The sequence below is a fragment of the Chiloscyllium plagiosum genome, chromosome 21 (genome assembly GCF_004010195.1).
Source record: "Chiloscyllium plagiosum isolate BGI_BamShark_2017 chromosome 21, ASM401019v2, whole genome shotgun sequence".
Taxonomy (NCBI): domain Eukaryota; kingdom Metazoa; phylum Chordata; class Chondrichthyes; order Orectolobiformes; family Hemiscylliidae; genus Chiloscyllium; species Chiloscyllium plagiosum.
This window is the reverse complement of record NC_057730.1, coordinates 16,161,499-16,176,451: the sequence shown is the minus strand read 5'-3', so window position 1 is coordinate 16,176,451 and position 14,953 is coordinate 16,161,499. Positions and strand designations below refer to the sequence as shown.

The 14,953-nt window shown below is 44.4% G+C and overlaps 1 protein-coding gene across 1 annotated transcript in view; it reads right to left on the bottom strand.

Annotated features, from left to right (window-relative positions):
* Positions 1 to 14,953, bottom strand: part of syngr3a (synaptogyrin 3a) — an 81,970-nt gene that overhangs the window by 30,141 nt on the left and 36,876 nt on the right. The window contains exon 2 of the mRNA XM_043711328.1: positions 6,960 to 7,194. Coding sequence (XP_043567263.1) covers positions 6,960 to 7,194 — 235 coding nt within the window. The remainder of the gene's footprint in view (positions 1 to 6,959; positions 7,195 to 14,953) is intronic.

Sequence of the window (14,953 nt, the reverse complement as noted above, 5' to 3'; positions counted from 1 at the left end):
TGGTACTCTGAGACTACGGTATCTCTACATTTACTGCAGATCTATTTGCCTCAAATCACACAGGAGGCCAACTGCTCCCACATTCTGCAGCTGCAATGCATCACAGGTTTTCCTTTCTTTTAAGAGCTAATAAATTTACTGATGATATTTTAATTCACATCTCAATCCTGCCTGCGCATATATTATTATTTCAATTAATGTCACAGACTCGTAGGGTCATAGAGTCCTCCAGCACAGAGACAGACCCTTTGGCCCAAACTGGTCCATGCCGATCAAAATGTTTGTCCACGCCAACCCCACTTCCCTGTATTTGGTTCATATCCTTCTAATCCTTCCCTATCCATGAATTTGCCTAAATGCCAGTTAAATGTTGTCAATGTACCCACTTCAACCACTTCCGCTGGCAGCTCAATCCATATGTGTACCACCCTCTGTGTAAAAAAGTTGCCCCTCAGGTTCCCTTTTATTCTTTCCCCTCTAAACTTAAACTGATGCCCTCTAGTCCTCGATTCCCCAACCCTGGGAAAAAGACTGAGTGTATTCACTCTATCCATGCCTCTCATGATCTCATACACTTCTAAGATTCCCCCTCAGTCTGCTACGCGCTAAAGAGAAAAGTCCGAGCTTGTCCAACCTCTCCCTTTGACTCAGACCATTGAGTCCTGGCAACATCCTTGTAAATTTCTTCTGCACTCTTTCCTGTTTAATAACATCCTTCCTCTAGCAAAGTGACCAAAACTGAACACAATACTCCAAGTGCAGCCTCACCAAATCCTGTATAACTGCAAGATAACTTCCCAACTTCTATACTCAGTGCCCTAACTGAAGAAGGCCAATGTACCAAAAGCCTTCAATGTTTTATTTACTCTGAATCCAATGCCCAAGTTCAAATAAATAGACATGCTCAAAAGTCAATCAGCAATCACCTCGCTGAGACTTCACACCTGAGGTATCTTTTCTGAATGTGGATTCTGAGTGGCTCCTGGCTGCATCATCTACTGCTCACCTACTGAAGAATGGCAGCCTCTACACCAAACATTGAACCAATATTTTTGGACCAACAGTTCTTTAATGTAGAGCCAAGAGGCGTAGCTCAGCTCCACCAGGGCCAACAGTGTTCCTGCCATTGTTCCTGTGGCCCCACTTCTGATGTTCTCACTCCTTCCCCAACTTCCACAGAACTTACTGGAGAACTGCTACCCCTACCAACACCTCCAATAATGCACTTCTCAGGAAGATAATTGTAATTAGTTGTCAGATTGATAAATTATAGGGGAAAATTATTTCTACCTTAATCTGTTTTGGGGACGATAGTAGCATCTTTACACCAAAATCTAAAATGCAATTAGATGCAAATAATAAGCATGGCAACTGAAACTGAAAAAGATGAATATTAACTTCTCCTTTTAACACATTAACCTAATACATAATAAAGCACAGAAACAGACCTCAAGTCTGTGCCAGTACTTGCATTGCACATGGGTCTCCCCCTGCTCTAGCTATTTCTTTTGATTCTAAACTCTCTTGTCAGGTTCACTTATTCCACACCATGCCATTATTGTGGCAACAAAGAGCTACCCTTAAGCAAATTTCTCTCCCTATTGGCAAATGTATGGTAGCTACTCAGCGTGTAACCCAAAGTCAGACACGTCAATCTGGGAAAGTCTCAAATCACAGACTACTCAACTTCACAGCTCCATCTTTAGAGAGTTACAATGTCAGCTCTATAACTTTTGTATGAGTAAAAGATGAGTCATGTGCCAGGCTTCATTATTTTCAGTACCCGTGGGGTTGTTAGAGTAAATGTCAAAAGATATTCCAATATCGATTTAGCCTATATCTGGAAAGTGCAAAGCAGTTAAACCTCAGTTCGAATGCTTTCCAAGCTGAATTATATTCAAATGCTGTTTACACTTTAATAAAATAAACGCGGTTTCAAAGATACACAATAATTTTAATATTCAAGTAACTGCTTTCAATTCACTCCTTTATGTTAGCAATCAAAATAGAGCCTTTCAAATGGCCTACACCTTTGTTATTCACCCTTATTCATTATTCTTTACATAGCTGGTGTTAATTAACAATTTTCTGTGCAACAATGAAGTTGCGAGTTCTTTGCAAATGCCATTTACAGCAGCCTGTAAAATGCAACCTTGAACCTTTCCCGTAAGTGTGCATAATCAACATGCAATCCAATTCGGAAGGCCATGATACCACTCAAGTGAGTGGGGCAGCTCTCTCTGTGTGTCGGTCATGGTAAGGCAACATCGGCACTACATTTACTGCTGGAAGAATCGGATTCAGCCAGGAGCAGATTATGGGAAGCAGCCAAGCTGGTAATTGTCTGAGGGCAAAACAGAGGGCTTTCACAATCTCTCTTTCTATCCAAATTGGCGTGTGTTGGGATGGGGCAGCACAGTGGTTAGCACTGCTGCCGTACAGCACCAGGGACCCAGGTTCAGTGGGTAGCACTGCTGCCGTACAGCACCCGGGACCCAGGTTCAGTGGTTAGCACTGCTGCCGTACAGCACCAGGGACCCAGGTTCAGTGGTTAGCACTGCTGCCATACAGCACCAGGGACCCAGCCTTGGGCAACTGTCTGTATGGAGTTTGCACATTCTTCCCAGTATCTGCGTAGGTTTCCCCCGGGTGCTCCAGTTTCCTCCCACAATCCAAAGATGTGCAGGTTAGGATGAATTGGCAATGCTGAATTGCCTATAGTGTTTAGGGATACGTGGGTTGGGTGCATTAGTCAGGGGTAAATGTATAGTAATAGAGGAATGGGGTCTGGATGGGATACTCTTCGGAGGGTCAGTGTGGGCTTGCTGCATCAAAAGGCCTGTTTCCATACTTTAGGGATTGTAAGTTTCTTAACTGTACACATTCTGATCATTCCTCAGTAACTCACCCAAGTGCTCACACACTTCAGATATAAACCTTTACAATAAGCATGCTCACACTGTTAGATCATGGAAGCCCTCTCATCCCACCCCCTTTAGTGCACAACATGCCCCGACCCACATTTCCAGCAGGAACCTCTACAAATAAAGCTGGGATGGAAACAGGGGTGCAAGTTGCACTCCTCATCAACGATCTGTCACTCCGCTATGATCACGACCCACGGCTGGATTCAAACCTGGCTTCTTCCTGGTCTGCACATCACAGAGTTTCGTTTAAAGTGTAAAACATTTCTTGCTAATGTCTGGCCCCAGTCCTAACTGCCCAACAATGTGGGTGGCTTCGTTGCTATAGGTACTTCCCTTTTTAACAGCAGAAATATGACCAGCATTTCCTGAGAGATAGAGGGATGATTGAATACTTGAAAAGACCAGGTTTATTACTATACAGCAAATTGTTTCTGGGGAAGAGTCACTCAACATGAAACGTTAACTCTGATTTCCCTCTACAGATCTCGCCAGACCTTCCGAGTAATTTGTGTCTTTGGTTCTGATTAACAGTATCTGCAGTTCTTACACTTTTTATTTTAATAACTACATTACATATTTCCTGCTGATCACCAACATCACATTGAAAATTCAAGTATTATTGCAGGGAGTATCAATCTCAGGCCAATAGTAGAAACACAGCAAGTGGCTGCTATGTTTTTTTGTGGACGTCCATCGATGTCCTGTTTTAACTCTGATAGAATCTTTAAGAAAAGGTGAAATGGTGACACCAAATGATGGCAAGAGGTGGAATAAAAAGCACTGGACAGGCCAGAGCAAAGACCTGAAGACAACAAACCAATGTAGAGTACTGGAGCTTGAAATTTGTATTTTATTGCCCATGCAAAATTGAACTTGATGTGCGTAAGAGTCAGTATTTTTTTGTAATCCCAATTTACGTAAGGACTACTTCTCTCAATAAACGTTAAAAATAAATGTTTTATTGCTCAGATCTCATGTTATGAGCTAGAGATTACAAAGATACGCAATAACTTTTCTCCAATAAAGGTGGATAAGTTACATTGGAAAAGTGACCGTGTCAGATCTGGTATTGAATCATGGGGTTTTGCTTGACGCAAAAGTATATTTCTTTCTTATGACCTATTAGCTCACAATGAGAGTCAGCACAGGACCATAACCTGTTGAGGTGTTTAGACCAAAACCTGTCCATTTCCATATCTCTGTGGCAGAATTAAGAATGAACACTGTTTCATTTGTGTTCTAAACAAAAAAAAAACAAAGATCTATGGATGTTAGAGATTCTCAAACAAAACCAGAAACTGCTGGAGAAATATGGCCGATCTGGCTGCACAGAAAGCAGAGATAACGTTTCAAAATTCGGGTTCTGAAAATAGGTTGGAGGAAGGGTCATTAAACCTGAAATATTAACTTTGCCTTCTCTCCACAGAGGGTGCCAGACCTGCTGCGTTTCTCCAGTAATTTCTAATTTTATTTCAATTATTTTTTTGTTTATTTGGATTACTTTATAGAGAAATCAGAGGCCCTTACAATGATGGTATAACCAAGGAAAGTAAGAGTAATAATATGCACAGAAAATCTTTTTGTGATATTGAATACCTAACGTTTACAATTCTATTTTTAAAAGGGAAGAGTAGACGATGAGTCAGTTCATTTAAAAAGCACTGAGTGTTCTGTGCCTGGCATCTTTCCAGTCTCGCAATTATTGTAAAAGTAGTCTTTGCTTTCACAATGTATGTTAATGTACAAAGAATTGCTTTTGAATAGTCAGAAAAACTCCCCTCTATTCTCATCCACTCTGCCTTAAACACCAACTACAGAGGAGAGCTTCCATTCGTATCAAACTGTCTGCACCTTCATTAATTTCTGGATTAGTGGTGCTGGAAGAGCACAGCAATTCAGGCAGCATCCGAGGACAGGCAAAATGCCTGAATTGCTGTGCTCTTCCAGCACCACTAATCCAGAATCTGGTTTCCAGCATCTGCAGTCATTGTTTTTACCCCTTTTGCACCTACATTAAGTTGATTCAAGTGATGACAACAAATGCAGACAGCTGCAAGATATAAACCAAAGAGTCTGCGGTAGCACAAGCAGAGGATATGGACGGAATCGGAATAATGGAATAGCAAGGTTTAGTAGCAACTGGATAACGAATCTCGGACAATGCTTGGAATCAGAAGCGTCTGAGAAGAGAAAACAAAGTCAACGTCGAGTTCTGAAGTAGGGCCACTGGACTGGAAATGTTAACTCTGTTTTTCTCTCCACACCTGGTGGGTTTCTCCAGCAAATTCTGCTCCTGTTTGTTTCAGGACTCCAACATCCACAGTTCTTTTTTATTTATACAAGGTGTTCGACTGTTGAAAGGGAAGTAACATTCACATTGCCACTTGCTAAATAGGAGTTTTAATCATATTTACTTACAAAATTTAAAAAAAACATTCCTCTCGTTCTCTCCTGGCTGGAAGAAAATCTCCAGGAATTTTTTTAAAAATACGCCTTTCATCCCCACACTCGCCCAATGATTACATTTGTATTTTAAGGTAGCTATTATTCTATAACAGCACCGTTAAAAGTGTTCAGGTGCATTTACCCAAGATCGTGCTGGTGATCCTGACTAGTTTCTCATTGTGTGTCCATCCAAAATTGGCCCATCATGGAATGGCTTGCCTCTCTGGAACAAGGGAGGAAGTACAACCCCCTCCCTGAAACATCACAAAGCCTCTCAGTCCCAGTAAGTCCCATATTTACATCATCTCTCGGCTGTGATGCTGGCATGTCATTCAGCTTCCACCATTGAGTGACCTGATCCCAGTGACCCGAAATCCGACCGCTGCCCATTCTGAGCTTGCTGGAGACAGAGATATTTTGGTTCAGCTCCTCTCCATCTCTTTATGACCCTGAGCATCGTTATTGTCTCTGACATGACAAGCTAGGGATTCAGACAGAGGAACAGATCATCATTTATTCCAATCTAAACTCCAGTGCTGGCACATCATCTGCAGATGCTTCAGGCCACTGTGCATTAAATAGCACAACTCTTCTGATATTAGGCCAATTACCTTACCAAAAATGCTTAGCAGTCATGACATTTATGACTTGCCTATTTGGAAGAAAAATGCGTAGGCAGTGGTAGATGCGTTGAATCCTAATGAGGAGACCACAAATCTTCGTCTCAGCTACATTTTCTCCTGTTGTTGTGTATTTTATACACCCCACAGCCAAAGCATCAAGGAAAACATAACTGTGCTTCATCATTTCAGAGATGGAGAATGACAGAACATGGTCCAAAACATCTCAAAAAACAGGATAAAGTACTTACTGGATACCAAGCTATAGACAGCAATGATAAAACCTCTGTTTATTAAGGAAGATAAGTTACGGTTATTATTTATTACTATGGATCACCTCAAAAGTTTCGTAATTGTTCTCCAAACTTAATGGCAATAATCATGAACCCTGGATGGGGTAGATAAGATCTGCAGACTAACTTTACTAAGAGTCAACTTCCTACCGATCCTTGGCTGTCAACAGATTATGTGGTGGGCCTGTTAGAGCAAGTGACATGCATGGCAATGGGTTATTTCGCCAGCATGGGTTTGGAGTCACACGTAGGAAGGAGTGGTGTATTTGCTGAGCTGAAGGACAAGAGCAAACCAGTTGGATTCTCATGACAGTCTGACAACTTATTCTCCTGATCTACTAATTTCACTGAATTCAGTTTCACAATTTGACACAGTGAGATTTGAACTCTCAACCTCAGAACTAAGAGTCCAGCGCTCTCTTCCCCGTGTGGCTTTTATGATGACTTTATAAACAAGCTAACTGTTTGACTGGCTGCCAGAAATGCTTCTAATTTAAATCATTTTGGGGGAGGATTTCTGCTGTTCACATCGATAGGAAATAAATGCTTGCACAATGAAGGACAAATTGCACGCCAAAGGTATGGAACTGGATTTAAAAGGAACTGCTTATGAATTGGTTGTGAAGCTGAAAGAACTAAAATCTTTCCCTTTTCTGTCCTCTGAGCATGCTTACCTGAAAATCCGAGGTCTCCAAGTACAACGTGCTTCCTGTCCTTTACGCTGCTGATTTGTGGGAAGTAGAGATCGAGGGTGAGGAACAGGATGCAGGCGAAAAACGCTAAGATGCCGATTGTAATGCCATAGTTGCAGGCGTTGCTGTTTTTATTGAAAACACAGTAAAGAATTTCATTGCCTTTATTGATGTAGCCTTCGTTCACAATAGAAGCAAACACTACGATGGAGAAAACCTGAGGAAGAAGGAACAAAAACTAATGAGTGTGAAGAAGGACAACTTTACGTTCCAATATCAGTAGCAATGAAACAGGCTATCAGTGCCAATCAGGGAAGCCTGACAGGTCTCCCCAGAAGTGTGACTGGAGAATTGTAAAGATCAATAAATGCTCATTGCCAGTGATCGGTATCTGATGTACACCAGCCTTACTTTCAAAAGGAAGCTCTCAGTTAAATGTGTCATGTTGCAAGCAGAACTGCAGGTCATTTATCCCTCAGACACCATCAATATCTAACAGGCTCGTAACCTGACTTTGGCCTCAGTTCCATGGGATCTATCCAACCTACTACAGGTGATATAAAATATCTGCACACAGAAACACTAAATGTGACTTTTAAACATGTGTTTATGGTCGATCCATAGGCATCATTGACAATGCCCAAGTGCCCATGCATCATTGCCTTTAGGAAGCTGGTGAGGAGCCACCTTTGCCAACTGTTGCACTCCATGTGGAATAGGCAGGACTCAGCGCAATTCGGAAGGTAGCTCCAGGAGTTTGGTGTGCGCAAGAGTCTGAACCTTGGAGAGTTGCTACAGTGGAGAAAGTGAGGACTGCAGATGCTGGAGATCAGAGCTGAAAATGTGTTGCTGGAAAAGCGCAGCAGGTCAGGCAGCATCCAAGGAACAGGAGAATCGACGTTTCGGGCATAAGCCCTTCTTCAGGAATGAGGAAAGTGTGCCCAGCAGGCTAAGATAAAAGGTCCCAATATAGAGGAGGCCGCCTACTTGCGGAATGGTTCAGAGAACATCTCTGGGACACCCGGACCAACCAACCCCACCACCCCGTGGCTCAACACTTCAACTCCCCCTCCCACTCCACCAAGGACATGCGGGTCCTTGGACTCCTTCATCACCAGACCATGGCAACACGACGGTTGGTGGAAGAGCGCCTCATCTTCTGCCTGGGAACCCTCCAACCACAAGGGATGAACTCAGATTTCTCCAGTTTCCATTCTCCTGTTCCTTGGATGCTGCCTGACCTGCTGCGCTTTTCCAGCAACACATTTTCAGAGTTGCTACAGTGCATCTGATAGACGGTAAACATTGTTATAGCTGCACACTACAGTGGGGGGAGTGAATACCAAAGGCGGTGAATGGGGTGCCAATCAAGCAAGCTGGTCTGTCCCGGACGGTGTTAGAGTTTGAGTCTTGTTAGAGTTGCACACATCCAGGCAGGTCTTGAGGAGGACTGGGTGCTCTTTAAATAGCATCATGCTGCTTGATGCCTGCTCCCTGCCTTCAACCAGACTTACAGCTAATAACAGATACTGCAAACCGGCTGGCAGCACAGATATTGTAGCTGTACTGACGTTACCTGGCACAGACATGTTTCTCCTTGGTATTCTTCCTCAGTTTCTAAACGAATACCTCAAACACCAGTGATAGAGGATACATCATCGCCTAACAACCTTCTTCACTCATGTGCTTGTTAACATGTACATCTATTCCTGGGGGAGTGGAGGTTGAAGGGGTGGGACGTACCTTTAGTGAGTTTTTGATGATGGAACATTAGGCACATCAATGTCATGTGACTGAGTGGGAACACTGCAGAGGTAGGAAGCAGTTGCACAAACCTGTTGCCTGCACTACCTTAGGATTCAGACTGTCCACCCTGTTCAAACAGAGTCAGCACCCATAGCAGCAATACACAGCATTCTGGAAAGCCTGTTGGCAAAGTCCATTCAAAGGCCCATCTGAATATTTCGATAGAATGGTTTCACAGAACTGCAATTTGCAGGGGATCTGTCATCTCCAAGGCCACATTAAGACCACAGTCAATCCACCTAATTTACACACTGCGGCAATTGATGATAAGTGAGAAACTGGGCAAGAGTGGACTGCAGTGTAAGATGTGAGTGAATCTCTAAGACCTCTCTGACATAAGGTGCTGTAGGGTCACTACACTAGTAAATGTTCCCACCGAAACTGAGCAATTAACTCCGTGCTGTCCGATGTGACCAAACTGCCAGGACGGAACAAAGTTTGACCTCAACAAACATTCACCCTTGGGTCACTGTCTGTGTGGAGTTTGCACATTCTCCCCGTTTCTGCATGGGTTTCCTCCCACAGTCCAAAGACGTGCAGGTTGGTTGGGCTGGCCCATGCTAAATTGCCCATCGTGTCCAGGGATGTGCAGGCTAGCTGGGTTAGTCATAGGGAATATGCAAGATTACAGGAATAGGGAAAGGGGGTAGGGTCTGGGTGGGATGCTGTTAAGAGGGTCGGTGTGGACTTGATGGCCTGCTTTCACACTGGAGGAATTCTATTTATAACACACCGAATCTCCGTGAACATGAAGCTCCTAAATTGTCCAAAAAACCCATCCGGTTCACTAATGTCCTTCAGGGAAATAATCTGCCGTCCTTACCCAGTCTGGCCCACATGTCTCTCCAGCCAATATGGTGGGTTTTTGATGACGCTCTGAAACAGCTCAGCAGGATGCTCAGTTTTAGCACACTCCAGTGTACCCACACCAGGAAATGGCTCAAGAAAACAGTTCACCATCAATTTTGCAAGAAGCAATTAGGGATGGGCAATAAATGCTCACATCCCATGGAATACTATATAAAGGTAACTACTTTCATTTCCCTGCAACACATTTTGTAAGCTGCCCCTAGAAAAGCAACAGATCTTTGCCCTATCGCAAGTGCAGCACGGGTTCTAATCTGAGAGAGGTAAAGACATTTGATGGTGATGATAGATTAAAACTCAAAAATAAATAAATCATTAAACAAACAAACATTAAGAACTCTCCACCTGATGCTTGAGATTGATTTGTTGGAGGGGAAAGATATTTATAATGTGAATTTCTGCCTTGATGACACTATTAAAGAGCAGCAGTTTTTTTTTGGGAGGGAAGCACTTAAAGTAAGCTAGATCCATTTTCCAGGCAACTCACTGATCACATCCAGGGACAAGAAACCCGTACAAGGTCCCTCATTCCCAGTATTAACTCAGTCTTTTAATTTGTAGAGAGGTTTGCCTTCTCAAGTTGCCGGACCTGTTTGGTGGCTCATTGTGAAGTTAATAAACCAACAGCTAGACCACACTGCCTTCTCTCCCACACAATGCTAAAGGACGGATTGCGCATCAGTAAGGGAAGGGGTGAAGCTCACTTAGGAAGTCGGTGTCATATGGTTGGTAAGTGTGTACATCTAAAAGGTTGAGTTAAAATTTCCCACAATTTGCAGAACCTTATCTGACTCATACTCACATTGACACAGAGAAGCTATAAGTCCAGTAAACCATGCAATCCTTCACATTTTATAAACAAGAAGAAAGAAATAGCCATTAAAATAATCAAGCAATTTTCCCAGAAAATAGCGATACTTTGAAAATCACAACTTTAGAGTGTTAATTGCTATTTCCAAAAGATAGTTAACTTTCTCTAAGCTCCTGCTCTTTAGCTTGTAATTATAAATTGCTCTGTGTATCACTTATATCCAGACTAATGCACCCTAATGAAAAAAAAGACTAAGATTCCGGAGATATCTATAATTTCAATGGCACTTGCATAACCATTTGCAAATGGTGCATGATGTTTAAAAAAATAAGTCTCTTTCCCACCATATTTAAAAGAAATGGGGCAGGGCTTTCCCCTCCGTGGATGTGGACTGAAGAGGAAATAATGAGGTAAATTGACCTTGGAGAGAAACTTACCCACTTCTCACCCCCTCAGCAATTACGTACAGTCATATAGTTGTATAGCACGGAATCAGACCCTTCGGTCCACCTCATCCATGCAAACCAGGAATACTAAACTGAATTAGTCCTATTTGCCTGTGTTTGGCCCATATCCCTCTAAGTTGAAACTTTATTGCTGGAACAGCACAGCAGGTCGGGCAGCATCCAGGGAACAGGAGATTCGACGTTTCGGGCACAGGCCCTTCTTCAGGAATGAGCAGAGAGTGTTCAGCAGGAGAAGATAAAAGGTAGGGAGGAGGGACTTGGAGGAGGGGCGTTGGAAATGTGATAGGTGGAAAGAGGTCAAGGTGAGGGTGATAGGTCGGAGTAGGATGGAGGCGGAGAGGTCAAGAAGAAGACTGCAGGCCAGTTGGTTGGGTTGGTTCGTCCGGGTGGCCCAGAGGTGCTCTCTGAATCGCTCCGCTAGTAGGCGGCCTGTCTCCCCAATATAGAGGAGGCCACACCGGCTGCAGCGGATGCAGTAGATGATGTGGGTGGAGGTGCAGGTGAATCTGTGGCGGATATGGGAGTTTCCTTTTGGGCCTTGGAGAGGAGTGAGGGGGGAGGTGTGGGCGCAAGTGTTGCACCTCCTGCGGTTGCAAGGGAAGGTGCCGGGAGTGGAGGTTGGGTCGGTGGGGGGTGTGGATCTGACAAGGGAGTCGCGGAGGGAGTGGTCTCTACGGACAGCTGATAGGGGAGGGGAGGGAAATATATCCTTGGTGCTGGGTCTGTTTGGAGGTGGCGGAAGTGACGGCGGATGATGCGCTGTACATGGAGATTGGTGGGGTGGTAGGTGAGGACCAGTGGGGTTCTGTCCTGGTGGCGGTTGGAGGGGCGGGGCTCAAGGGCGGGGGAGCGGGAAGTGGAGGAGATGCGGTGGAGGGCACCGTCGACCACGTCGGGGGGGGAGTTGCGGTCCTTGGAGAAGGAGGCCATCTGTGTTGTACGTATTTTGAACTGGTCCTCCTGGGAGCAGATGCGGCGGAGACGAAGGAATTGGGAGAATGGGATGGCGTTTTTACAGGGGGCAGGATGGGAGGAGGTGTAGTCTAGGTAGCTGTGGGAGTCGGTTGGTTTGTAGTAGATGTCCGTGTTGATTCGGTCGCCTGAGATAGAGACAGAAAGGTCTAGGAAGGGGAGGGAGGAGTCCGAGACTGTCCGGGTGAATTTGAGGTCGGGGTGGAAGGTGTTAGTGTAGTGGATGAACTGTTCAACCTCCTCGTGGGAGCACGAGGTAGCGCCGATACAGTCATCAATGTAGCGAAGGAAAAGATGGGGGGTGGGGCCAGTATAGTTGTGGAAGATGGATTGTTCCACATACCCTACGAAGAGGCAGGCATTGCTGCGGCCCATGCGGGTGCCCATGGCTACTCCTTTTGTTTGGAGAAAGTGGGAGGATTGGAAAGAAAAGTTGTTCAGGGTGAGGACCAGTTCGGTCAGTCGAAGGAGGGTGTCGGTGGAAGGAACCTATCCATATGTCTTCTAAGTGTTGTAATTATATGAATCTCTAACTCATTCCATATAGTAATCACCCTCTATGTGAAAACGTTGCCCCTTTGGTCCCTTTTAAATCTTTCCCCTCTCACCTTAAATCTATAGCCTCTAGCTTTGAACTCTCCTATTCTGGAGAAAATATCTTAGCTATTCACCTTATCTATGCCTCCCATGATTTTATAAACTTCGAAAAACATCACCTCTCAGCCTCCTATGCTCCAGGGAAATAAAATCCCAACCTGTCCAGCCTTTCTCTATAGCTCAAAGCCTCCTGTCTCGGTAACATCCTTGTAAATCTTTTCTGAACCCTTTCAAGGTTAACAACATCCTTCCTATAACAGGGAGATCAGATTTGTACGCAATACAGCAAATGTAGTCTTACGAGTGTCTTGTACAGCCGTAACATGACACCCCAACTCCTGCACTCAATGCTTTTACCAATGAATGCATGGAGGCTCACTGGTCAGCACTGCTGCCTCACAGTGCCAGAGACTCAGGTTCAATCCCACCCTCAGGCAACCATCTATGTGGAATTTACACATCCTCCCTGTATCTATGTGGGTTTCCCCCGGGTGCTCTGGTTTCCTCCCACAGTCCAAACATGTGCAGGTCAGGGGGATTGGCTATGCTAAGTTGCCCATAGTGTCCAGGGATGTGCAGGCTATATGGATTAGCCATGGGGAAATATAGGGTTACGAGGAAAAGGGTAGGGGGATAGTCTGGGTGGAATGCCCTTCAAATGGTCAGAGTGGACTTGTTGGGCCAAATGGCCTGTTGCCATACTGTATGGATTCTATGCAACTTCAACATGCACTATCCACAGTTTAGTGTACGGAGACTACATATTGACCAAAGGATGGAGATCAGTTAGGCCGCTCAAAATGATGGATTTGTGAAGAAAGGGACAATAAATGAGGCATGCTGGGAAATTGAGGCAAGCCTTGGCCAAAAGTGACATTGCTCAAAGACTATGGAATAAATAAGCTGCAGAATTCACTCAGGCTGCAACTACAGACAGACAGTATGCAACTGATCCAGCAACTGCGGACAATACATACTCCACGAATTGAAATTCAATAGAATCGATCTGAACGCCATCCCCAGGACAATCGTAAACATTGAGTTGTTTACCAGACACAGAGGTGGCTCACACCCTTATTTGGAAAGGGCTACCTGACCTGCGTGCGCTTAATGACCCCAGGAATGGATGCTCAAAGACCACCCTGCTATTGACATGTCAACACTTGGTTGGGTCAGTTCAATCAGGGTGATCGAACCCTGATTGATTTATTGGTGAACATCGAAGACCCTCCCAAAAGGGTGCAAAGACTTCGAAGTCTAAGAATCGCTGCTAAACCACCCTCAGTAGCGGTAACTCGAGACCAACTATTGTGTAGAGAAGATACCTCTGACATCATCACATGGATCAAGGTCAAGATCTAGTGTGGTGTATATGATCATCCACAGTTAAGTTAAAGCACAAGGTAGTGATTAAATTTATTGCATAAATTGTTGGATCAGTGTATTTTGTTATTATAATATTAATTGTCAAAAATCACAGTGGGTGGGTTATAGTCCCACAGGTTTATTTGAAACCGCATGCGTTCAGAGCTGCCTGAGGAAGCAGCGGGGGCTCTGAAAGTTTGCAATTTCAAACTAACCTGTTAGACCATAAACCCGATGTTATGTGATTTTTGACTTTGTCCACCCCAGTCCAACACCGGCATCTCCACATCAACATTGGGTTAAATAAATAAATATTATCATTTATTACTATTAAGAGCTGACTCGCAGTTTCTTTGCTAGATATAAGAGTTAAAGCACACTGTGGGGCAGGCTCATCACTGTGCTGATCCAAGGCCCTGGATGGTTCAATCAAACTCCTTGGATAATCCCAGGCCTGAAATATATGGACATGTATCAATAAAACAGGGATGACACAAGACCAATTCCAAAGCTGCTTTCTGAGACCTCTGCCTGAATTGTGCTCCAATGTTGTAGCAATTGAGACTTGAGAGATTTCACGCAGACCAGCAAGATCTGAGAACGTGCGTTTACCTAAGGATGGGAGAAGGAAAAATCACAAGCAAACCAGGGGCTTGGTACAAGGATTCTATAAAAATCAGAGGCAAGTTTCTGCCTGATTTGTTTTTGTGTAACAACTATTTTTCCTACAAGTTCCCTGCTAACCGGCCATGATGTCTTCCCATGGGGTTGAATCCAATTGGGATGAATTGGGTGGCATGGTGCCTCACGGCGACAGGGACCCGGATTCTATCCTCAGGTGACCGTCTGTGTGGAGTTTGCACATTTTCCCATGGGCTTCATCTGGGAAAGATGTGCAGGTTCGAATGGACTGGCCCTGCCAAATTGCCCCATGGTGTCCAGGGTTGTACAGACTAGGTGGGTTAGCCATAGGAAATGTGGGGTTGCAGGGATTGGGTGGGTATGGGGTCTTGGTGGGATGGTCTTTGGAGATCCAGCGCAGTCTTGAAAGGCTGAATAGCCTCTTTCTGCACTGTAGGGATCCCAAACCT